Source organism: Caloenas nicobarica, chromosome Z (assembly GCF_036013445.1).
Source record: "Caloenas nicobarica isolate bCalNic1 chromosome Z, bCalNic1.hap1, whole genome shotgun sequence".
NCBI classification, from domain to species: domain Eukaryota; kingdom Metazoa; phylum Chordata; class Aves; order Columbiformes; family Columbidae; genus Caloenas; species Caloenas nicobarica.
This window is the reverse complement of record NC_088284.1, coordinates 64,813,949-64,839,548: the sequence shown is the minus strand read 5'-3', so window position 1 is coordinate 64,839,548 and position 25,600 is coordinate 64,813,949. Positions and strand designations below refer to the sequence as shown.

Genomic DNA, 25,600 nt, shown 5'->3' with positions numbered 1-25,600 from the left:
ACAGCTCAGAAATTCGTACAGATGATGGATTTTTGGGATAAACCTGGTTACCTACAGGCCCCATTCAGCAGCCTAGTGATATTTAAGTTTACTTTCACTTGGTTCTGAACCTTTCTCTTAGATCAGCTTAGATTAGGTGCATTCCTAAAGTGAATATTTCCTTATTTTGTTCTCAAATGAACTTCCCTTAGTTGTAGAGAGGAATGCTGTAATGAGTTTTCACTAGGTAAAGACAGAGTAGATGTATTGTTGCACAAAGTCTCGGGGGTGGTTGTAAAAGAGAGTAAATTCAGAAAAAAAAATTAAGAAGTGCAGAAATAAAGACATTTCTTTAAAGGAAGAACACTACCTTCTTGCTAGCATTGGCAATTTCCTCTGAAAACAGCTTTTGACAGAAAATGGACTTTCTGTAAAATTTAAATATTCCATACAAAAAATAAAAGCTTGGTTTTTTCTTTAGTTACTAAGAAAAAAATGAAAGATTTAGCTCCTAGGAGTTGCAATTCAGAAGAGACCCCTTTTTACCCTCTCTTATGAATAGATTCCTGATCTGAACATCATTTTCCATGATGCATGGTGAAGATTCAAGGAGATGTTGTGCCACCTAGTTTGAGAGCTTTTTTTCAGGGAAGTCAAACAAGTAGGGCAGGAAGACATCAAATAAACCTCCTAGTGACACCAGGGCAGCCCAGCTGACATTACCTAGAGTTAAGCTAAAGGTAATATGGGGATTTTCCTCGGGTGAAACATTTTAAACTATCCCTTCCCCTAAATTCCATGTGTGGAAATTCTAGTTAGGATATTTGTCTGATCCACTTGTCATAACAGATCACTTATCATAACAGAAAAGTAAACAAGTATTCTCTGGCTTTATGTTTCTCAGTCATGAAATGCTAGAACCAAAACCAGAATTAGCTTAAAAAAGTAAGGTTTCTGTCATGCCAGCCCTATGTTCGGCAGTGTAGGAGTGGTTTGCATCAATATAACTTCTATACCACATTAATGAAAGCAGACCAAACAATTCTAACGGAAACTGTTCATGTGGATAAGTCCAACATCTTCTATTTAGGCCAATGGCTTAGAATCAAACTAGAAAGTCAGCCTTATATAAGTGAGTTTATGATGCTTTAATAAATATCAATATTGAATAACTGTTTTAGTCACAATAATTGGTGTTCCTGGATGCTATCATTTGGAGAAGAGTTTGGTTTTATGTAAACATATAAATATTGTGGCAGAATATTATTATTATTTAAACAAGGAATGGTCACATTAATTATATGGGTAATTATAGTGGGAGGGGGATTAACTGGTCAGATTTTTACTTTCCACTGAAGTACTTCCTTCAGACATAAATTTGCCTGTATTGTTTGGTGTTGCTGGCCTGGAAGAAAGATTTGGCAGTGCTTGTTTGGACAGATGACTTCAAGTGATTAGCAACCTGACATCAGATGCTGACAGCAGGATACTAAAAGAACATGCTAATGTCCTCCATTTTGACACACTGGCTTGATTTTGTAATGAGCTGGCACTATTTATGATTCCATTTTTATCTTTTAAATGCCATGACAGATGGTAGGTCCTACAGCCAACTCCATTGCCATCAAACTGCAAAAAGCATGAAACGTTGGTAATGGTGAAATCAAACCATGCAACACGTCCTCCTAACTGTGCCTGAGAGTTGTCCCCTAAATTTCATCAGAGTGAGGAGAATATTGGCTGCTCTTCATTCCCAAGGGAAAGATGAAGCAGCCATAAACCAGAAATAAACAACCAAAATCTCCCAAAGTGCAGAAAAAAGGACATCTTGGACATAGGCAGCTTCATCACCTGTGAAATCAAGTGGCGTGTGGCATTTGCATCATAAATTGCAGTCTGATGTATATAACCAGGAGGTTTGCTCCTATCTGTTAGAGGACTGGAAGAATCTTAAGTTTTGTAAACAGAATTATCGAAGTATTTCACTTAAATACAGTTTGAGACATCATCCAAATGATTTTACAGCCATTAAATGAGCCAGAGGAAACTCACTTCTGCTGCAACCTTCCAGATTTTTTGAGAGATAGTTAAGGTCTTGATGGAACATGTTTTGACTTTTTTTTTTTTAGCATAGCATTTATCACGGTCATGCTAGTTCTGTATTTGATTTCAGCTAGATTACTAATAGCACAACCCTTTTACCATTGGCACAATAGCATTAGGTCAGTGCAGACAGATGTCTCTAGTTTCCCAGCTGGGAATACCATCCTCAGTAAACATATTTCTAACTGCTATGTAGTCCCTGGTCTGCCTATACTCAATCCCATCTGTTTAATGGCATACTGCCAGCTTACAATTTGATCAAGCCCTAATCATCCAGCATTGGTGAAAGCAGTGAGGAGTTTTAGATGGACAGAGATGGACAATCCATGTGACACAGTGAGATACTCCATGACCTACTGAAGGTTACTTACATACAAGGCATGCAACCATAGGCCAGGTTCTGACCCTTTAATAATTAAAATATTTCTCTGAGGTCTACAGTCAAGAGAGCAAGAGAAGGCAGATAATCTAAATGTCGATCAATCCCCATTTCACTAGGTGGAAAGCAGCCAGCTAGCCTGGCCCTCATATTCTCTGAAATAACTGTACCATACTGCATAAGTATAGCTGCGTGTGCATTCAAAGCAGTGGGCATTGGAGTTCGGGAGAAAAAGAAAGGTCAGGCAATGCGAACAGTCTACCACCAGCAAATTTCTTTGCAAAGCAGACTCTGTTCTTGCTCAGGCAGAATCAACCTGGGTGAAAACCACTCTCCAAGATGCTTCTGCATTTACGATGCTGCATAATTTGAAGCAGTAAAGGTGGGGGGCTGCCTTGGTTGCAGTGACCATGAGATGGTGGAGCTCAGAATCTCCTGTAGTGGGAGCAGAATACCGAGCAGAATTGCAACCCTGGACTTCAGCAGGGCCGACTTTGGCCTTTTCAAACAATTGCTGGGGGAAATCCCGTGGGCAAGGCTGCTTGAAGGTAAAGGGGCCCAAGATAGTTGGTTAACATTCAGGGACTGCTTCTACCAAGCTCAAGATCAGAGCATCCCGATGCGCAGGAAGTCAAGGAAGGGAGCCAGGAGACCTGCGTGGTTAAACAGGGAACTGCTGGGCAAACTCAAGTGGAAGAGGAGGGTTTACAAATCACGGAAGGAGGGGCTGGCCACTTGGGAAGAATATAAGGCTGTTGTCAGAGGATGTAGGGAGGCAACCAGGAAAGCTAAGGCCTCCTTAGAGTTAAACCTGGTGGGAGGGGTCAAGGACAACAGGAAGAGCTTCTTCAAATACATGGCAGATAAAACTAACACCAGAGGCAATGTAGGCCCACTGATGAATGGGGTGGGTGCCCTGGTGACAGAAGATACAGAGAAGGCAGAATTACTGAATGCCTTCTTTGTCTCTGTCTACTCTGCCGGAGGCTGTCCTGAGGAGCCCCGTACCCCTGCGGCCCCAGAGGAAGGCAGGGCAATGGAGGAGTTTGCCTTAGTTGATGAGGACTGGGTTAGGGACCAGTTAAGCAATCTGGACACCCATAAATCCATGGGTCCAGATGGGATGCACCCGCGGGTGCTGAGGGAGCTGGCATTGCTGGACCGCTCTCCATCATCTTTGCCAAGTCTTGGGAAACGGGAGAGGTGCCTGAGGACTGGAGGAAAGCAAATGTCACTCCGGTCTTCAAAAAGGGCAAGAAGGAGGACCCGGGCAACTACAGACCGGTCAGCCTCACCTCCATCCCTGGGAAAGTGATGGAACACCTTATCCTTGGTGCCATCTTAAGACATATCAAGGATAAGAGGGTCATCAGGGACAGTCAACATGGCTTCACCAAGGGGAAGTCATGCTTGACCAACCTCATAGCCTTTTATGAAGACGTAACAAGGTGGATTGATGATGGCAGAGCAGTGGATGTGGTCTACCTTGACTTCAGCAAAGCATTTGACACCGTCTCCCACAGCATCCTCACGACAAAACTGAGGAAGTGTGGACTGGATGATCGGGTAGTGAGGTGGACTGCAAACTGGCTGAAGGAGAGAAGCCAGAGAGTTGTGATCAATGGGGCGAAGTCTGGTTGGAGGCCTGTATCTAGTGGAGTGCCTCAAGGGTCAGTTCTGGGACCAATACTGTTCAATATATTCATCAATGACTTGGATGAGGGAATTGAGTGTACTATCAGCAAGTTTGCTGATGACACCAAGCTGGGAGGAGTGGCGGACACGCCAGAAGGCTGTGCTGCCATCCAGCGAGATCTGGATAGGCTAGAGAGTTGGGCGGGGAAAAATTTAATGAAATATAACAAGGGAAAATGTAGAGTCTTGCATCTGGGCAGGAACAACCCCAGGTTCCAGTACAGGTTGGGGAATGACCTATTAGAGAGCAGTGTAGGGGAAAGGGACCTGGGGGTCCTGGTGGACAGCAGGATGACCATGAGCCAGCACTGTGCCCTTGTGGCCAAGAAGGCCAACGGCATCCTGGGGTGTATTAGAAGGGGGGTGGTTAGCAGGTCGAGAGAGGTTCTCCTTCCCCTCTACTCTGCCCTGGTGAGACCTCATCTGGAATATTGTGTCCAGTTCTGGGCCCCTCAGTTCAAGAAGGTCAGGGAACTGCTGGAGAGAGTCCAGCGCAGGGCCACAAAGATGAATAAGGGAGTGGAGCATCTCCCTTACGAGGAAAGGCTGAGGGAGCTGGGTCTCTTTAGCTTGGAGAAGAGGAGACTGAGGGGTGACCTCATCAATGTTTATAAATATATAAAGGGTGGGTGTCACGAGGATGGAGCCAGGCTCTTCTCGGTGACAACCAACTGTAAGACAAGGGGTAATGGGTTCAAGCTGGAACACAAGAGGTTCCACTTAAATTTGAGAAGAAACTTCTTCTCAGTGAGGGTGACGGAACACTGGAACAGGCTGCCCAGGGGGGTTGTGGATTCTCCTTCTCTGGAGACATTCAAAACCCGCCTGGACGCCTTCCTGTGTAACTTCACCTAAGTGTTCCTGCTCTGGCAGGGGGATTGGACTAGATGATCTTTTGAGGTCCCTTCCAATCCCTAACATTCTGTGATTCTGTGATTCTGTGATAATCACAGAAAGTTCTGTAGAAAGAAAGGTAACTCTTATGTAATATATGGTGATGGGACATGAAATATCATGAGACATTTTCAAAGCCATTTTTAGTTCCATATAGCCTCAAAGATTTTGTTACAGGCATGACAATGTGCCATATAATTGCTTTCAGAAAAAATACTTAAGTAATAAACTTGGCAATGAAATCCGGGATGAATTTTGAAGGCTAAAAGATTGGTTTTCTGTTTATTTTAATCCACAACTAAATTTGATAATAAATTTCTTCAGAACGTACTGTCACGTGTATTACAAAAGCCCATACCCAGCTGGTACACTTCCAATTGTTTTTCATAGAATCATTTCAGTTGGAAGAGACCCTCGGGATCATTGAGTCCAACCACAACCTAACCTAACTCTAGCACTAAACCATGTCCCTAAGAACCTCATCTAAATGCCTTTTAAACACCTCCAGGGATGGTGACTCCACCACTTCCCTGGGCAGCCTGTTCTAATGCCTGACAACCCTTTCCATGAAGAATTTTTTCCTAATATCCAATCTAAACCTCCCCTCGCACAACTTGAGGCTATTTCCTCTTGTCCTATCACTTGGTACTTGGGAGAAGAAACCAACACCCTCCATGCTACGACCTCCTTTCAGGTAGTTGTAGACAGCGACAAGGTCTCCCCTCAGCCTCTTTTTCTCCAGGCTAAACAGCCTCAGTTCCCTCAGCCGCTCCTCATCAGACTTGTGCTCCAGGCCCCTCACCAGCTTCATTGCCCTCCTCTGCACTCTCTCTAGTACTTCAATGTCCTTCTTATAATGAGGGGCCCAAAACTGAACACAGGATTCAAGTATTTCTCTGCAGCCTTGGGCACCTTCATCTTTGTTTTCTTTGGGAAAGAAAAATTAACTGTAAAGCACAGTCAGATCTTTAGTATATCTGAAGAAATATTACTGCTTGGGAGAGGACTAAAAGAGACTATGCTGCTATTAGTAGAAATTTCCAGCACAGAGTATGAACTTTGCAGGTCTGACCCTTCGATAAATATTTGGCATGGACATCTACGTTTTAAAAATTGCCCTAGCAACTGGTGTAATTCTGTTTAATATCTCCTACAGAATCTTGGTATTTCAGTGAAACCTGACTTGAGCTTTGTAGAGAACCACAAACTATTTCACAGAATCACACAGAATCACAGAATGTTAGAGATTGGAAGGGACCTCAAAACATCATCTAGTCCAATCGCCCCGCTGGAGCAGGAACACCTAGGTGAGGTTACACAGGAATGTGTCCAGGCGGGTTTGAATGTCTCCAGAGAAGGAGACTCCACAACCTCCCTGGGCAGCCTGTTCCAGTGCTCTGTCACCCTCACTGTGAAGAAATTTCTTCTCATATTGAAGTGGAACCTCCTGTGTTCCAGTTTGAACCCATTGCCCCTTGTCTTATCATTGGTTGTCACCAAGAAGAGCCTGGCTCTATCCTGGTGACACTCACCTTTTACATATTTATAAACATTAATGAGGTCACCCCTCCTTCTCCTCTTCTCCAAGCTAAAGAGACCCAGCTCCCTCAGTCTTTCCTCATAAGGGAGATGCTCCACTCCCTTAATCATCTTTGTGGCCCTGCGCTGGACTCTCTCCAGCAGTTCCCTGTCCTTCTGGAACTGAGGGGCCCAGAACTGGACACAATATTCCAGATGAGGTCTCACCAGGGCAGAGTAGAGGGGGAGGAGAACCTCTCTCGACCTACTAACCACCCCCCTTCTAATACACCCCAGGATGCCGTTGGCCTTCTTGGCCACAAGGGCACAGTGCTGGCTCATGGTCATCCTGCTGTCCACCAGGACCCCCAGGTCCCTTTCCCCTACACTGCTCTCTAACAGGTTGTTCCCCAACCTGTACTGGAACCTGGGGTTGTTCCTGCCCAGATGCAAGACTCTACACTTGCCTGTGTTATATTTCATTAAATTTTTCCCCACCCAACTCTCTAGCCTGTCCAGATCTCACCGGATGGCAGCACATCCCTCTGGCGTGTCAGCCACTCCTCCCAGCTTGGTGTCATCAGCAAACTTGCTGATAGTACACTCAATTCCCTCATCCAAGTCGTTAAGGAATACATTGAATAGTATTGGTCCCAGTACCGACCCCTGAGGCACTCCACTAGGCACAGGCCTCCAGCGAGACTCTGCCCCATTGATCACGACTCTCTGGCTTCTTTCCTTCAGCCAGTTCCCAGTCCACCTCACTAACTGGTCGTGCAGTCCACACTTCCTCACTTTAGCTGTGAGGATGCTATGGGAGACTGTGTCAAATGCTTTACTGAAATCAAGATAGACCACATCCACTGCTTTGCCATCATCTATCCACCTGCTTATGTCCTCATAAATTTCCTCTGATTATACTGACATTTACAGATACTGTTAGTGCCTAAACAAACACATACATTGCGATGAGGATGGCTCTTTTTCCAGATCGCTTTTTCAGATACTTTTGGGGCTATTTGGTACCAAAGGCTTGTAACAGTAAACAGGAAAACCAAACCAAACCAAACCAAACCAACAAACAAAAAAAACCTATCCAGGCAGACCACACGCTTTACACACCTCTTTCTGTAAGCCGTACACAAGCTAGCACATCCACTGACAGTTGCCACTGCCAGGTAACCAAGTGAAGATATGCTTGAGGATGTGTACAAACTTTTATGCCAGAGGGTGCAATAAGACCCCCATCCAACCCATCATTTCAGATCTGCTCCATCTGAGCTAGAAGATTGGGTCATCTCTGTTATAACTGCTGAGACTGATCAGCACATCCTCAAAGCCATCCCTCCACCATCTACTCAGGTTCCTGCAGACACATTGTAACTCTTGCCATATATCCGGCCATCTGTTTTCATGTTTTTAAAATATATATCCACCCCATCCCCAGCCTGGGTTTGAGCTGAAACTAGCTCTACTACTTTTGCTGTATCAGCACAGGCAAGTTCTGTAGTAAAGGTGTGTGTTATCATTTCATTTCAGTACATGGTGAATCAAGAACACATGCTGAAGACTACCTTGCCTCTCTTTGCCAGATTCATCATCAGCAATGGACTGAGGACTAAGCATGGGACATTCATGATCTCCTTGGAGGCAGTCGACCAAGCTTTGCCCACACTGTCTAGGAACACAGGATTAAGATTAGTGGAAGGCACTACGGCACTCCTTTCTCCTGATGTTCTGCAACTTTCAGACCCAGACACTGCTAAAGAAAACCTTACCTTTGTCCTGGCTCAGCTGCCCCAGTATGGTCATCTCTATTACCGAGGAGCTGTGCTACTGCAGTACAATTTCACCCAGCAAGATGTGGACAACAGGGATGTTGCATACAAACACGGTGGTGGGGATTCCCAGACTGACAGATTTACATTTGTTGCAACTGATAGGACTAATCAAGGCTTCATCGTGAATGGGAGGGTGCACAGCGAGCCAGTGGCATTCACCATTCAGGTAAGTGTGATCACAGGCCTACTTGAAAAACATATATAGCATGATAAGGTGGAAAATGTAGCGATTTTCATAAGAACTGGCGCTTGCTGCAGTATGTGATATAACCGAGGTACTTACCAGCTAAAATGTTTGCTTTCTGTGTTCCATGAATAATTAACCTGGAGAATTAACTAATTGCCCCAATGCATTACTCAGGCAAAGAATTTTAGAGAGCGCAAACAGACAGACTGCATTTAAGAGAAGAAAGACATATTGCTAACATAAACAGTAATATTAATATTAACATTAATATTAGTACAAGCAAATATACACTTACACTTATAAAATATTTTAGATAGAAATCTCAAACCTGAAGTTGAGCCCAGCAATGGAGAGGAACGAACTTCCTCCTGCTCAGCTTTTGCACTTGGTACCTGACCCACTGATTTGCATGTGAGGGATACCAGGATGACTGTTGATTTTTATGTAATCTTGAATTACAGCCACTTTGCTCCCACAACTGGATAGCCTGTCTTCCTTCTGGGAGTCTTTGCAAAATGCCTGCTCTGATTCTTCCTTCCTTTACTAGGATTTTCCTGTTCACTTCCCATTTCCCTCATTTTCAAGTTCTTCCCACTGTGTCACAGGCTCAGACACCTTTGCTATGACTTCTAGTATGTTTCTATCTGGCATGGTTCAGTAAGCAAAGCAGGCCTGGTTGCATTGTATGTCAAAATTCTGTACGTTTCAAAACACCAATACTAACTAAGAGGCTCCTAACTTCTCCTGATGACAAAGTTTGAGGTTATATGATGAGCAAGGAGTACCACTTCAACAGAAGATGAGATACAGAAAGAGCAACAATAGTTGCCGTGTGCTTGAAGACTCATCAGAAGTTGTGAAAGGTGGCACAGATTTGAGGGGACATATTGGCCAGGTCTGTGACTGTGATTATCGTAATCCTTAGGTTTCCATGCTTGTTATTGTGAAATAGAGGTGAGAATCCTTTGCGGGAGTTTTCATTTGCTTTGAAGAAAGTAACATCAAAAAGAAGAAGGATTATGGGGAGTGTGGGACATCTGGGCAGAGGTACACAGAATTTGCATTGCCCACCCCAGTGTGTGCTGTATCTGCCTGTATGTGGCAAGTGACTGGGCAATCTTGGCTGGGAAATTCTCATGGGAAGTAGTGCTTAACTGGAGATCAGACTTCTGGAGCAGACTGAGAGTCAAAGTGGCTATTACCACCCTGAGCAGGCTACTGTGCTTTTAGCAAAGGTAGGACAGAGAATATCCTGTTGCTGTAAAATGACTATACATTTGTTTAACTTTTATTTAGGTGGATCATTTGGACAAAACAGCACCCAAAATTATGCATTTGCGTTGCTTTTCTGATGTGGAAGTGCTGAAGAATGGCAATTATGGGATCTATATTACTGCCAGGTCCCTGAAGGCATCTGACCCCAATACAGAAGATGACAAAATAATGTTTAGGATTTTACGAGGTCCTCATTATGGCTACCTGGAAAATATAACAACAGGTGTTGTCTTCCATAATTTCTGTATTTTGAGACATGTCAGACCAGATTGCAAAACTTGCCCTGTTAATGTTTGCTTGACAGAGGAAAAAAATTCTTTGCAAACTTTTACACTAAAACTGGAGTTTGTTGTTCATCATGAATGATAAAAGAGTTTGAGAAGATTGTTAATAGCTGTTGTTGAGAAACTATTTTTCGTTTGTGTCAAGTAAAAAAAAAGATTAATACTGACCTTGGCCATTTGATAAACACGTCACATGGGAAGAAGTTGGCTGGAGCTTATAAAAGCTGGGATGTTGCTGTTTAGCTGTAAAACCAGGTTTCTATGTGTTCTAATTTTCCGGATGTTCAACAAGAAGAAAAGTTGAAAACAGTCTGTGTGAGCTACATGATTCTTATTAAAAGGCTTTTGATTCACCTAAACATTTTTCTTCTTTCCTAGGTGGATTTATTCAGGAATGGTTTAGCCAAAAGGATCTAAACAGCAAAATCATACTTTATGTCATCAATCCATCACAGGAAGTGAATTCAGACAACATCGAGTTTCAAGTCACAGATGCCAGGGGGAACTCCGCGGTGCCCCAAAGGTAGCCCCGACCCTGGGTGATGTGTGCTGCAGGGCACTGTGCACACCCACCCCGGGGCAAATGAACCCGTGCCGGGCCCAAGGTCATGTTGCTGTGACTCAATTTGCCATTTATTTTGTTGAAGAGAAGGTTTCCATCCCTCAGGGAGGTGCAATAGAAGGGCCTAGCTCCAAGTCAGTCTGGGCCACGGTTCCTAAGGGCCTGTGAAGCCTCACAGGAAAATATACAGGGAGTTCAGTCTAAGTGGGAGTTGTGCGCTTGGAGACCTGAGATGCTGGGTGCTGAGGGACAGGACTGCCACTTCACATACGCAGTCCTGCAGCTGGAGGTCACTCTTGCCCCGTGCTGACAGCAAGGCTCTTTACAAGACTGAGATCATGATGGAGGGGATGCTCTCAAGCAGTAAAAGCTGTGAGAGCCATACCTCTGCAAAAGAGCACTGAAAGAAGGTGGAGGGCATACAGCACCTTCCTTGTCATCCACTGCCAAAACTTATACTAGGCATGTTATCAAAATGTCCTTGTGACATATGATAAGCCTAATGTACAAAAATCAGAGACATATGGACTGTTCTTTGATGATAAAGGCTGAAAGTAGGAATAGCTCTAAAGCAGGAGCAACATTTCTCTTTATTTCTGAAAGCAGGGCTAGGTGTTCAACCAATTTGTTTTATCAGAAGCAACTGAGAAAAATAACTAATGCTATTTCCCTGGGCTAAACTGGGTACTCATAAACCAGGACTCATGGCAAGGGAAATGGAGCATCGAGCTGGATCCTAAGGCCAGGCTCCTCCACCGGGCACTTCCCTCCACGCTGGAGAGAGGACAGGGACTGCACAGAGTCAGCGTTTTGGCCATTACATGGTGTGCCAAAAGATGTCCCCATACACAAACACATCTGAGCACAGCCAGCCTGAGCATGTCTCAGCTGCACTGTGCTGAATCACAGGTGCACCGGTATTAAAACCACCTTTAAAGTGCTGTGATTCCTCGGGGGAAAGTGGGGCTGCTTATGTATAAATAGCAATGCATAACATAGCTTTACGAAGAGAGCAAAGCGAAAGCGCTTTTTGAATGGAAAAGGAGGTTCAGAGAAGTAGAATTTAACTGTGAGCTGAATTGAACCTCAGAACAAAGGGGAATTTGGATTTTAAGGAAAAAATAATGTTTTTAATCTTGGATTTAAATGGTTGAGAGAGATTTTTTTTCAACAATTTACCACCTAGTTGCCACTGGTTCAAAATACAAGTTTTATTTGCATGTTGGTATTATTGAAACTGCAACCCAGCTTTTATCTGAATGCTGCTGGACTACATTTGGCACATGCATCTTCTTTAGTAAAAAGAAAGCAAGTCAGCTTCTAAATGGGTTACCCACACCATGAGAATCAGAGGATGTAGGAGGACAGGAGGAAACTTCCACTGGTGTTAGCATTAATCAACCCTGAAAGGTCTAGAAGTCTGTTTTAGAAAAATTCAAGTTCTTTTGTACATAGTACAGCTAATTTTCTATCTTTCAGCCCTCTTTCATTCCTCTCTGACTCTCACTAATTTTTATCACAGCTTTCAAAAAGGTGAAATATTTATTTTCTACACTGTGCAGCATGCGATTCTCCAAGTTTCCATCACATTCCCTATAAACGATTTCAAGATTCAGTGTATGAGACACCTTGACTTAGTAATTTCCATGGCTGCAGAGTGAAGTACATGGAGTATTATAATATGGGGAGTGGGGAGGACACTTGCACAGAGCTGGCAAAGTCCTGGAGCATGCCCTATACTCTAGAGAAGAAGAGTGATAGATGAAGGATGTCGGGAAAAAAGGAGGATATTGCAGAGAAAATGCTGAGAGTAAAATAAAACTACAGGGACAAAGGGACCCTGGAAGAAAGAGGTGTCTCTCGTCTTCGCCTTATTTGGTCTTTTCGACAAACTTTGCTCTTCTCAAGGTTGCTGCAAGAATCCCTCTGGTTCTGAAAAACAGTTGTGGCTTGTTTTGGGGTAGACCAGAGCTCGAGGGGAAGATTTATTAACTGCTTCTCCTTCTTCCTAATCAGCCAAATCACACAGATATGTTGATTTGGAAACAAAGACTCAGTATGTCTATTGGCTAAACCAGCAGTCAGGAGAGAAATGGGTCCTTGTGGACCCCTGGAGCAGCAGGGGGTGGGGGCAGCAGGGGAGGGGGCTTTGCTTCACACCAGCTTCCTCTCCTCTCCCGCAGGCTGGAGCTACAGTGGTCTCGCATTGAAATGCAACAGACTGAGTACGAGGTGTGTGAGAGCGTGGGAGTGGTGCCTTTGAAAATCACCAGGGCAGGACACGCAGCGCAGTCTGCCTTTATCGCAGTGAAGGTAAAGCTAAAACCCAAGCTCCTAACTGGAAACTTCATAATATTAAGTAGTGAAGCCCATTAACTTACTCCTCAGACTGAAAAGGTATTTCAGTAATCAGCAAAGAGGCCGTGCAATTTTACTTACTGGGACATTGTCTTTGCTAGTACAGATGGTTGAAACATTTCTAATAAAGCTTTCTGATTTTAAGTAAAAATGCTGTAATGCTTCGGAGCTGTATTTCAGTTTTGATGACCTTCTGTGACACAGCAGGAATTTTCCTCTGTCACTGTACTTAGAAGCTGATTTTCTGGGATTTGCCACTTTTAAATCCAAGCTTTGGGCAACCTGGGGCATTGAGACTTCTCATTTCTCTGCTCAGGCTTGAGAAGCCTAGGAGCTATGGGAGCTTCAACTCCACGGTCATGGCAGTGTCCCCCATATATCCTCCCACCGCCATCAGCCTAGGAAATAGCCCAAAAAACCTCTCATATCTTCAGTAACAGCCTCTGTCTTATGTCAGAAAAATTAGACTGAAAGCTGCAGGTTATAATTATGTAAAACAGGTTTTGTGCAACTGGCCTTCACAAATTTTATTTTTCCTCATAAAATGGAAATTACAGGATTTTACCAGCTGCCCTTGCTAAAAAAATACCAAAAGTTTCCCTCACAGTTTCTCAGGATTGTAGCCCTATTTGGAAACATAGTTTTCATTTTTTGCTTCATGGAAGTCAGTGGGAATTTCGATATTGACTTAATCAGGGGCCATCCTGCCCTACCCTTCACGGACTCCAGGGACTCTACTCTGGTTGCCACGTGCCTAAAAAGACCAGTGAAATTGATCCCAGCATCAAGAACACAGTGTGGAAGCTGGTGTCCTCTGGCAGTCTCCTGTGAAAATTCAGGGAGTTGCTGGAGTCCCCATACTTACGTATGCAGGGACCCATGTTTACACCAACAAGTCTTTGGGGCTGACAGACAGCTCTGCATGCAACTGCTTCTCCCAAGACCTCACAAAGCACTAAATGTGCAAACATGGCCAGGCTGCTGCTGCTCTTCCATGATGCTGTGATGTGCCTGTCCAGGAGCCAGGTGTGGCATGGTGAACAGCAGTGTGATCTGATGCTGTCAAGCAGTAACTTGAGAGGGGATGACGCAAAATTTTAAGATGAGCAAACTTTTTTTTATTAAGAGATTTATACTGTGGGCAAAGACAGAATGATAGTTGCACATCAAAAGGCTTATTCTTTAGGGCTTTTTTTTTTTTTTTCAGTCTAAGCACATGTATGGGTTGACATGTCTTTTTGAGGCTCCACGGGGAGGCACACAGTAGCTTCAGCACATAGCAGAATGCAGCAATTTGATGAAAAATGTCACATGGCATTTGCTGTTTGATTTCTTCTCAGGTCAATGAAGTATCAGCTGTGCTGGGAAAGGACTTTACAGTGACTCCCTCCAAGCTTGTTCAGTTTGATCCAGGTATGAACCAGTGCACTGGATATTTTTAAAATTAATTCACTGATTTTGAAAGTGTAAACTGTCATTTTGGAGAGTGAAACCTATTATGTATCTGTAGCTAGAGAAGCTGAATAGGATTAAAGACACTTGTGCTAATTTTCTGGAACTGCAGTGAGCTTCCTTTGTGAATTAGTACCCTTATTACTTAGGGTGAGATGGCGTATGGTCCCTTTACATCAGCTAAAATATCAAAAGTGCTGAAATGTTGTCTACTAATCTCCTCATGGCTGAGCCAGGGAGGACTCACCCTGAGCTGAACTGTGAGAAGCTTTAAAGATTTAAAGATTTGACCAGGACATTGGTCAAATTTAGACAAAACTGAGTACAACTTAAGTTATGCAAGGTATCCAAGACCAGAAAGGTGCAAAAGAACCTGAAAACTGTCAGACTTCATTTCTGCTTGCACTGCTGCCTGACCTTAGCTGAGGCTGTAAGTAGCATGAAACTATAATAACTGTATTATCAAAAGAAGTTTGGTTTTTTTTCCTCAGGGAAAATCAATAATAAAAATGAATACAAATGTGAAGATACCGAAAAAAACTTCCTCTGTTCTGCACAATTTATTATTATGCTTTGGGTATCTCCCTGGGTCTAGGGAAAAAGCAGTCCAGGTGAGAGTTTCATGATTTACCATTCAGAAATTCAGCTTCACCAGAAAAAAAATGGTTTTGCCCACGTCAGTAGGTTACCTAGGAATGAAAACCCCTTTGCTATCACAATCACTTCATTTGCATATACACATCGGAGTTTTTTTGAAATGCATCCTGGTGGCATAGTCCAGAATTTGAGTTTAGAAAATGAGGTCTACACAGGCCTTTCACGATGTTGCCTGCAATGCCAGTAGAGGTTATCCCAAGCCTGCCAGCAGTACGATTTCAATGGCAGAAAGTCACAGTGACTATAGATGAGACAAAATACATCTTCTGTGAAAGGTTGAAATAAATAGTATGTATTTGATGGCAAAAATTAGTCTAAGTGCTTACCTGCATTTGAAAAACGGACGTGCGGAATATAGTAAGTCAGTTCCAGCCAAAGCTTGGGGATTTTTACTTCAAGACATAAGTTTTTTATTTTGAAAAAAAAGGCAGTGTGTATTGCAGAGATTATGTAGCACTGCATCTCATAGATGAACTCATTTATACCCCAGCTTTGCTTGGCTGTCTCATAGGAAAACTTGTAGCTTGAAGTCTAGTTAGAGCTACAAATGTGATTATTTTGGAAATGTGCCACTACAGCCCATGTTGAAAGAGGCAAATTTTATGTAAAGGTGTAGAATGAACAACTGCTAGCTAGTTTTTAGAAGTATATACAGGAGGACACCCACCAGACAGCAGAAAAAAAAAATGGGCAGAAAGGTGGAAGTCTGCCCTAATTTGCAGTGGTTCTGGAACACAAATGAAATATTTGAAACTAACAAGCCACATTCTTAGACCCTTTGTCTAGAATTAGATTTTGTTGTTTTTTTAAATTAAAAGATGGATGAAGGGTTTCAGTGATCAGTGTAAAAATTCCTTCATACTGTGCTGCCCAGGATTCCAGCTCTATTTCCTCTAACGTACTACACAGTCAAACTTACCAGCCTCTGGACTGAAATGTCTAGAGATTGCTATGAAGAGATTTTTAGTGCAGGATGGTTTACTAGAATTTTCCTTTTTTGCTGGTCCATGCAGATTCTCTAAGCATGGGACTATTTGGACTTACTGTTATTGTCTTTCTGAATGTGGTGGTAAGCCACATGAAAATTAACTGTGAATGTGGACAAGAGAGATGCACCCTGTTCCCCTTTTTTGGCCAGCTTCTCAGCTTTTAAAACAAACCTCAACTGTCCAAATTTATTGGGCAGATTGGTACATTGTACTGCAATCAATAAATGGTAATGGAAAGGGGCAGAAGAAGACCCTACCCAAGTTTATGGGTCTGTTTGTACTGACAGCTTCTCTTGGCTAGAGGATTTGTACCGGAATGGAGCAAGGAAATAGAGGTTATGTGAAGTGTCACAAGGATGTGTTTTTGACAATGTTGTACATGTGCCTTTGATATGCATTTTGGATGTTAGCACTGACTTCATGATTCAGAAACACTTCCAAAGATGTTTTGTTGACAGTAGTGTGTACGTTGAGATCTGTTTCTGTCCTGTTGCCTCTGACTTTTCCCCAGTAAATGTGGTAGCCTTTCAGTTAATAACCAGCTTAGTCCTCTATTTTGGAATGATCTTTTCTCATTCCCACAATGCACACCTTATGTTACCCAGAAAAGGCAAATAACCAAATAAAAACTTTGTCACTAAGTATAAAATCTACCTAAGAGTTTGTATTAGAATCTATTAAATAACTGTTCCATCTTTAAAATCAAGCTTTCACGACAAAAAGCCTATGATACTTTTTCTCTTGAAAACTGCAAGGAAATCCTAAATCTATGTATAGCAGTGTCATTTCCTACATCTACAGTAGCTTTTTGTTACAGTTGAACTGAATCATCATTGCCCAGGAACAAATTTGAACTTAATGTTATTTGAGAGAACAACAGGAGTCCAGGCAGTTGGTAGGAGCACAATAACATATACCAGCTACTCCATTCTAACTGCAGACATGTTAATTAATATATTTCTTTGACACTCTGATTGAGTGAAATAGCACTTAAAGAATAATTAAAATGTTTATTTCTGTTAGGAATGTCAACCAAGACGTGGAATATAGCAATTACCTATGATGGATTAGAAGAAGATGATGAAGTCTTTGAAGTAGTTCTGAACTCCCCTGTGAATGCTGTTCTTGGCACCCGGACAAAAGCTGTAGTGAAAATTTTGGACTCAAAAGGAGGTAGTGTCTTTTGATCTTCATCATTAAGAAGGTGGGACAATCTTGGCTGAGTAGCTACTTATTTTCAACCACAAGTTGTTCTTAACACTCAAGTTCGGATCAAAATGCTTAATTTTGCTTTAGAGAAAACACGCTTGACAGTTGCAGACCCTTTATTCTCTCACACAGTCATATTCATCCTCTTAGGAAACACAGCATGAAGAAAGCAACAAGTACAAAATGAGAAAGGTGCAAGGAAAGAAACCACTTTTCGTAACAACACGAATGCAGTTCTCATTTATTGAAGTTGTGAAAAAATGTATTTTAGGTTCATTAGAAATTTTTTCCCAGTTATTGTACAATAGCTGTTATACACCTCTGAAAAAGATTCATTTTCCTCTCAAAAAACAAACCTGACAACTAAACCCAGCTCTTAGAAATGCATTTTCTAATGCTTAACACAGTCCACAACATTACACCACACACCAGTCATCATTACAGAGCTTAGGCATTTGTGTCTTGATTATTATTGTGTTCTTCACTGATCAAACTTGGTGTGCCTAAAATCACTCCAAAAAAGAAGCAACTACAGGAAAATACAAATAACTAACAAAGAAGCTGAGTCCTCTGAAAGCTCAAGAGTGTTTTTTTCTTCTGGTGCTTAGTGGAACAATAGTTAAATACTGTGTTGCAATGAATTAGGCTTAATTTTACAAAAATTCCTTTTAACGTTTCAGATCTGGTTTTCTTTAACATTCATAATGTAAATCAGGAGTTAATTTACACAACTAGTTTGTAGGAACAACAGTGTCCTAGATTTCTGAAAAGAAATTTGTCTGCGAATGATGGAAGCATCACCAACACTAGTTAGATACGTGTCTATCCATGAACAAAAAACAGCACTACAAACCCCAATCTATGTATGAAAACTGAAAACATACCCAATGTATGTATGAAAATTTTCAGCAGGTGCTTGACTGAAATTCTGATCTGTGGGCAGACAGATGTATAAAAACAAGACCTCACTTGCAGTCCTGTGTCCAGCTCTGGAGCCCTCAGTACAGGAAAGACATGGACCTGTTGGAGAGGGGCCAGAGGAGGCCACAAAAAAGATCAGAGGGCTGGAACAGCTCTGCTATGAGGACAGGCTGAGGGAGTTAGGGCTGTTCAGCTTGGAGATGAGAAGGCTCCGGGAAGACCTTACTGCGGCCTTTCAGCACTTCAAGTGGGCTTCTAAGAAACAAGGGGATAGGCTTTTTAGCAGGGCTGGTAACGATAGGACAGGGAGTAATGTTTTTAAACAAGAAGAGGGGACATTCAGGCTAGACATGAGGAAGAAATTTTTTACAATGAGGGTGGTGAAACACTGGCATAGGTTGCCCAGAGAGGTGGTAGATGCCCCATCCCTGCAGACATTCCAGGCCAGGCTGGATGGGGCTCTGAGCAACCTGATACAGTTGAAGATGACCCTGCTCGTTCCAGGGGGTTGGACTAGATGATCTTTAAAGGTCCCTTCCAGCCCAAACTATTCCATGATTCTATGACTATATACAGGTAGTAGACGCAGTCATAGTCATAGCAACCCCCACAAATGAGTATGACTAAACAAACAGCAAATCAAACACATAAAGTGAAAGAACTGTCCAACTTTTAATGACAAGCTGTTTATGTGCCCATGTCAACATGACCAGTTATCTGCTCATGCAGTTAGAACTGACCATCTGTCATTTTTAATGCTTTCAGGTCAGTGCAGCTATTCCCATCCTTCTGGCCAAAGGAAGCATGACTTCTGGGGGAGAGGCACACTGCTTCCAGTTTCCTCAGGCTCCTCATCACCTCCCAGGCCTGGCACTGCTCCCTTGGAAGGGATCCCACTGCCTCCTTCCAAAGGGATGAGAGAGCACGGAGGGGACCTGCGGCAGGAACACAGCTTGATGAATCAGTCAAGAACCCTGAGAGTGATTGGAAATGGCAGAATAGTAAGACACTTCTGTAGTGCAGTGATGGACTGATTTGGGAATTAATTGGGATTTGATATCTTAATTTAGTTGTCATATTTTTGTAGGGATCCTACCTGACCATACAATAACCATGAACTACCTGAGTTTGCTTTGAGTCAGGCCTGAGAGATATTTAAAAGTACTTGGGGGGATGGGAAGTTTTTTAAAAAAGAAGATCCATTTATGCAAGAGAGGAAGGAAAACAGATTTGGGGGAAGAAATATGCATCAAACAACTTCAGCAAATGTCTAAATTATGGGTTAGCTAGAAGAAAGAAGTCACTTCAGCCAGGCTGATGTATAGAAGCTGTGCATCTGCTCCACAAGTTGTAAAGCTGAAAATACTGTTAGCTTAAACAGGGAACAGTTACTTAAAGCTTTCCCATTGCTTTTTCTGCTTAAGCTACATTGGTTTAACTAGATAGTTTAGTAACATTCTGCTATTGTGGTCTTATGAGTTAATGGAATCTGTTTGTTTATATACTTGTAATGTGTTATTTTTAAATGGCTGTTTTCAGAGGTGATCAGTTTCCATTGTAAAAGAGAAAGACTTACACCCAAGATATGTTCTGCATGATTTGTGACCTAGATCTTGTAGTAAATCTTGCATAAGTCTTTTTGTTTCTATAATGCATGAATATGCCCACCTCATTCTGCTGTTCTACCTTTCTTAGGTTCGTCCTTCATCCGTATTTAGAAATGGAACTGATGTGGTTTTCAAAGTAAGAGTAATTCTCAGGCATTTCTGTGATTTCTTTCTGATTTCGCTCTTTGCAGGCTTCATCATTGTTAATAATTCATTATGACCAATACTTTATTTTTCTTTTTTCTTTTTTTCTTTTTTTTTTTTTTTTTACTTGGTGTCACTTCCCCTTGATTTGCAACAATGTGGGGGGTTTTTTTGTTGTTCGTTTGGGGTTTTTTTGTGGTTTTGTTGTTGTGTTTTTTTCTTTTTGGTGCAGTATTTAAGAGTTGCTGGTATGTGCTAATCCTCTCTTTTCCCTCTCCTGTTCTGCCTCTGTGTGTGTGATAACGTGAAACAAAGTATCATGGGATGGTATCACTCAAAGTAGAGGACGACACCTCATCAACTAAAGCAAACAAGAAGGCTCAAGTGTCAGTGATTAACCAAGCACAACCACAGATAAATGTTGTCTCCTCTAGGAAGACAGAAATCCCACAAGCTGATAAGGCAGAACCGGCATCTGAACCAAGCTCCAGACATCAGGTATGAAACCTTTTGTTCCATAGGTATTTTCACCATCTGTTTTCAGCCATGCTGCTTTCCAAAATGATTTAACACCTCTGAGATCTGCAGCCTAACCCTTCACACTCCAACACTGAGTTTAACCAATACGCAGATAAATTAACAAGTCAGCCCTTGAAGAGTTCTCATGTAGTGGAGTTTTCACATAAGACCTGCTTAATCTGTTTCATGTAGCTTGTTTGTTTTGTGTAATTATTTTCCTTCAAATGTTCAAATGACATTTCTCTTTCCAGGACTTTTACTCTTTCCCAAAGGCCTGTACACCAGATTTAAAGGGGCTTTTACATTATGAAGAAAGCACTCAAAAGTTATTTCAGTGTGATGGGATAATATGGCAATTCTGGAACCTCCAAAGCAAGGTAAAAGTGTCACCATGAGTACGGATCTAAGTCAGAGCATGGAGACTGTGATGAGTGAGACTCAAGCAAAGGACATTCCTGTAACAACCATTGACTTGTATAGGGAATACAAGAGTTGTCCAGAGTCAAGTTTGCTGTCACCAGGAAAAAGGATTCCCAGAGACAAGATGAGGGTTTGATTACTGGGGTTGCCTTTCCTCTCTGTCACTCACAGGTGCTCCTGCATGAACAATATGAGCACTGGTGTCTTCATGCTTCTGGGGATGTATGCATGAGATAGTGAATGAAGCCTGTGAGACAATGAGTGGCAGTTACTAAAATTAACCCACTTAGGTATTCTGTAAACATAGAACCCCTCCATCACATAAGATATCATGCTGAACTTTGTTGCACTGCATTCCCTACAGTGACTGCAGGAGACAAAAACTGGTTTCCAAACTAACATGGTGTCTTAAGAGGGTTTTTGAAACAGGAACCTTGTGTCACCTTTAAAGCTGCTCATTATAAATTGTAGGGTCCTCTGGCAGGCATTTATTTCTTTACATATTTTAAGCAATGCTGTAGTTTTATTGGTACATACCAAAGACCATGTTCAATTTAGTTCTGGGTGGGCCATAGACAGCACCTCCAGCCTTCAGTCTGATTATTAGAGCACAGACCTAGATCACTGTAAGCAGGAGTCTATTTTGCCTTTTCCTCTTTTATTTTAGGAGGTAAGCGCAAAGAAATGTCCCTCTGGATGGAGTCACCACGAGGGCAGCTGCTACCTCCTGGTAGTGAATCACAAAGTCACGTGGAACACTGCTGCTCGGGCTTGCAGAGAACAGTAAGAGATTTCTCCATCTGAATGTGTTCGCTGTGGACTGCTGTTGCCCTGAGCTGGATGCTGCTCTTAAGGCCAAGTTCATTCAAATAAGCCCCACTTTGGTTGTACTTCACAGCTCCCCAAAAAGCAGAACAAGCCCTGGGATTCAGACAGAGAGGAGGGTAGAAATATGATTAGTTTCATTATGTTTCAGGTGGTGATGCTACCTTATTCACAACATGAATTCCCAAAGATGTCCACTTGCAGTGAGGATGCTTTCCCAATGAGAGATTTTGCTTGAAAGAAGAGAAACAGAGCAAAGACTCTGTCTTTCATCCTCTGTGACCCACCACTTCCTTGGCTATACCTTCACTTGATGTAGCGACAGTACAATGTTGCCTGCTTCTGTGTACCTCACCATATTCTTCTGAAGATGCAACTCTTCAGATTCTGTAACTGCTTGAAAACTTTAACATTCAATTTAAAAATAAATTTCTGACTTTTAAGGATAAATAAAAGCTAATAAATGATAAAACATCAAACTAGGAGATGAATAGGAAATCCACCAGTCTCGCTCTTTGGAGGCCTGCATTGTGATTTTGGTTTTAGGAGTGATAGCTTAGGACTGGTAGAAGTGCTAGCCATGGTAACACAGAGCTTGCCCTGGGATCATACATGTTCTGTACTTTGTGTTGAATTGTGAGCACCAGGTTAAAGACTGAACTGAACAACAGAAAGGGCTTTAACAGACCTCTCCATTACTCCATGAAAAGAAGATTGAAAAAGGGAAGAGTTGGATATGAAAGAAACAGAATATATTCCATAAGTAGTTGAAGGACATGCAGGAAACATAAAACATGGACAAGCATGCATAACAAACCTTGATTCATTCCTTCTGGTTATGCCAGATTATGTTGTCTTGGTAACACACAAAAGGAAAGTTTTGGTTCTAATACCTCACAGCTGATGGAAGTTACTCTTTACTAAAATATAAATGTTGCCTGATTTGTGAGATCACCATGAACTTTAGACTGTTAATTGGTTTACTTAAAATTTCAGCTCCTGCAATGGCTTTCTACTACTCACTTTTATTTTGTTACTTACCCAAACAAATCTGTAAGTTGTGAATTTTTTTATTTTATTTTATTTTTTTTTTTTCCCTGAAGGCTTCAACATTCAGTTGATCCCTTGGGAATGTATGTTACTCTGCTGGGAGGTGTTCCTCATTTCGTAGGAGTGTGCTTCTGGTGACCCATATTATTCGCAGGTGGTAACTTCTTGCTGAAGGCTATAGTGTACAACGTATCTGTTAAACTGAGTAACAGTGAATGAACAACAGTGTCAAACACCTACACAAAAAGTAAAGGCATATCACTGAATCTACAAGCAAATGAATCCTAGAGCTGTGATGATTCAATTAATGTCAGACTACCACAGATTAAGGAAGCTTTATCCTGGTAAATGGAGTACTCCTGGCCTCTATCTGAAACAAATTTACAAAAGTATAACCCCAGGCACACACTTTTTAAGTGGTACAAGAAGATAACTAAATATTTTTTTTTTTTGCTTTTGCCCAGCTTCCCCCCAGCAATCACCACCACCACCAATTGTGGTATTTCTGTTATTAATACGTCTGCTGTTGAGATTTAAACAGCTGATATTTCCAATAAGAAAACAAAATCAGCATGGTGGTCAATCCTTAATTTTTTTATTAGATCAAACAAATGTTAGACATTAAATGAAAATATTAGAGTTGACTTTCAGTAAATCAGCCAGTTTCACTGAGAAAGAAGAATAATTTTTATTACTACAAAAATGGCATTATTTTAAACTTCTATTCAATTTTCTTGCCAAACTTTTCCTGTTATATAGAATGGGAAAAAAGCACAAGCATTTTTAAAGTTGTTTCAGTAACAGTCTCCAACTAACCAACCTCCTAGCCTCTTAGAGGAAACACTGTTATCCTCTGATTATGGACTAGAGACTAAGCTATACAAAAAATACATGGACAGGCTGGAGAGGGTCCAGGGAAGGGCCACAAAGGTGACCAGAGGACTGGGAAGCCTGTCATAGGAGGAAGGGCTGAGAGAACTGGGCTTGTTCAGCCTTGAGAAAAGAAGGCTTAGAGGAGATCTCATCACCATGTTCCAGTATTTAAAGGGTGGCTACAAAAAAGATGGAGATTCCCTTTTTACAAAGAGTCATATGGGAAAGACGAGGAGTGATGGGTACAAGTTACTCCAGGGAAGATTGGACACAAGATGGAAATTTCTCACACTGACAACAATCAGCCATCAGAATAATCTCCCCAGGGAAGTGGTGGATTCCCCAGCATTGAACCCTTCTAGGATTCAGCTGGACATGGTGCTGGGCTACCTTGTCTACATTATGCTTTTTCCAAGAAAGGTTGGACCACATGACCCTTGAGGTTCCTTCAAACCTGGTATTCTATGATTCCATGATTTTATGATTCTATTCCATCAAAGTAATGATATCAATTTATTGCATAAGTAATTGTTGTCTAGGCAGAACTATATGTACATGGGCTTCCAAAGAGCTTTGACATACATTGCATCTATTTGTTGCAGATGGCATACTAATCTTTTCTTCAGTTTCCACATTGAGGGACAGAAGCCGACATCAAAATGTACTTGTGTGATAGTGTGCATGGAAAAAAACCTCAGCTATTTGCTGTGAAAGTCTTGTACCATTTCTAACCCTTCTCCAACACACTGGAGAGAAAGGTATTTTAAGAAGTCATTTCCCTAGCTTTGTTTTTTATGTGTGAAGAGGCCCTTGGCAACATAAAGAGAAGCATCTGGGGGATGTTATGGCTGAGTGATCCCACAGCAGCTTGATTTAGCAACAATTTTGGTGATTTATGTTCCAGTTCTTGTTTATCCCATAGGAACACGTCCTCCCCAAGGGTCAGTGCAGCAGGGCTCACTCACATGTGAGATGGTTTCACTGCTGCTATGGAAGGAACTCTACACTGGACAAACAGAATCCACAGTTGGATCTCTTGCTTTTTTAGTCAGGTTATACCTTTATCTTCCTGAGGTTGAACATTTAATTAGAGCTATAATATGGCCAGATTTCAGGTCCTTTAGTGCCAGCTTTGTAAGGCAAGGTTTGTTATTTTGTTTGGTGTTTGTGTATTAGCAACATGTGGCCTCAGTCCTTGGGAATCCCAGGCAGAACCACATCTAAAATAATAGTTTAGATCGCTCATGATGGTTCAGTGTTGCTTAGTGCAAAGCAGGATAGACCCTGTTGCCTTTCTCTCCTAATGCTTGTGTTCGTTCTGCAAGTGATTGGTTTAACATATTATCGTTAGTGATTCCAGTGTAGGGATTCAGGTACCCAGAGTTATTTTAAAGACTCAGCGAATCTTGTCTGACTTTCAGCTGCCACTCAGTAAATGCAGGGCTCCTGTAAGCTCTGCATCATGTCTGCCAGCCTCATCTGAATGTTTTGGATACTGTGAGGCATTGTAAGCAAGATTAGACTTCTATTTCAGGGCACCAGAATTACTCCCTATGTGACCAAACAAAAGCCTGGGATAAGAAAAGTGTCTCCGTCACTCCTTCCCCTTCACCATCAGTATAGGACATGGATTTACTACAGCAGTTCAAATTAAATGTCTTCCTGTGCTGTGGAGACTTTCATAGCTAGTCAAGTGTGCTTTTACTGAAGTTAAATTTATCAGAATGGTACAAAGCTCCTTTAAATGTATTGGATAATTTAACTTAAAATCGGCAGAGTTTAAGTGTTTTGCATATAATACTTCGAGGTCAATGGCTCCCAAAAATACTTCCTTAATTTGGGCAACTGCTTGAAGATGA

General features: G+C 42.0%; 1 protein-coding gene across 7 annotated transcripts in view; it reads left to right on the top strand.

Moving 5' to 3' along the window:
• The window catches only part of FREM1 (FRAS1 related extracellular matrix 1), a 78,555-nt gene that overhangs the window by 44,675 nt on the left and 8,280 nt on the right, over positions 1–25,600 (top strand). For 4 of the 7 annotated variants that reach the window (XM_065656016.1, XM_065656013.1, XM_065656017.1 and 1 more), the window contains 11 exons: positions 8,161–8,575; positions 9,893–10,094; positions 10,534–10,678; positions 12,901–13,030; positions 14,416–14,488; positions 17,197–17,346; positions 19,069–19,304; positions 19,999–20,046; positions 20,370–20,552; positions 20,825–20,950; positions 21,661–21,776. In XM_065656016.1, coding sequence (XP_065512088.1) covers positions 8,161–8,575; positions 9,893–10,094; positions 10,534–10,678; positions 12,901–13,030; positions 14,416–14,488; positions 17,197–17,346; positions 19,069–19,304; positions 19,999–20,046; positions 20,370–20,552; positions 20,825–20,950; positions 21,661–21,776 — 1,824 coding nt within the window. Of the gene's footprint in view, positions 1–8,107; positions 8,576–9,892; positions 10,095–10,533; positions 10,679–12,900; positions 13,031–14,415; positions 14,489–17,196; positions 17,347–19,068; positions 19,305–19,998; positions 20,047–20,369; positions 20,553–20,824; positions 20,951–21,660; positions 21,777–21,969; positions 22,044–25,600 lie in introns of those variants that run through there. The other 3 variants (XM_065656015.1, XM_065656020.1, XM_065656018.1) reach the window with 3 other exon arrangements.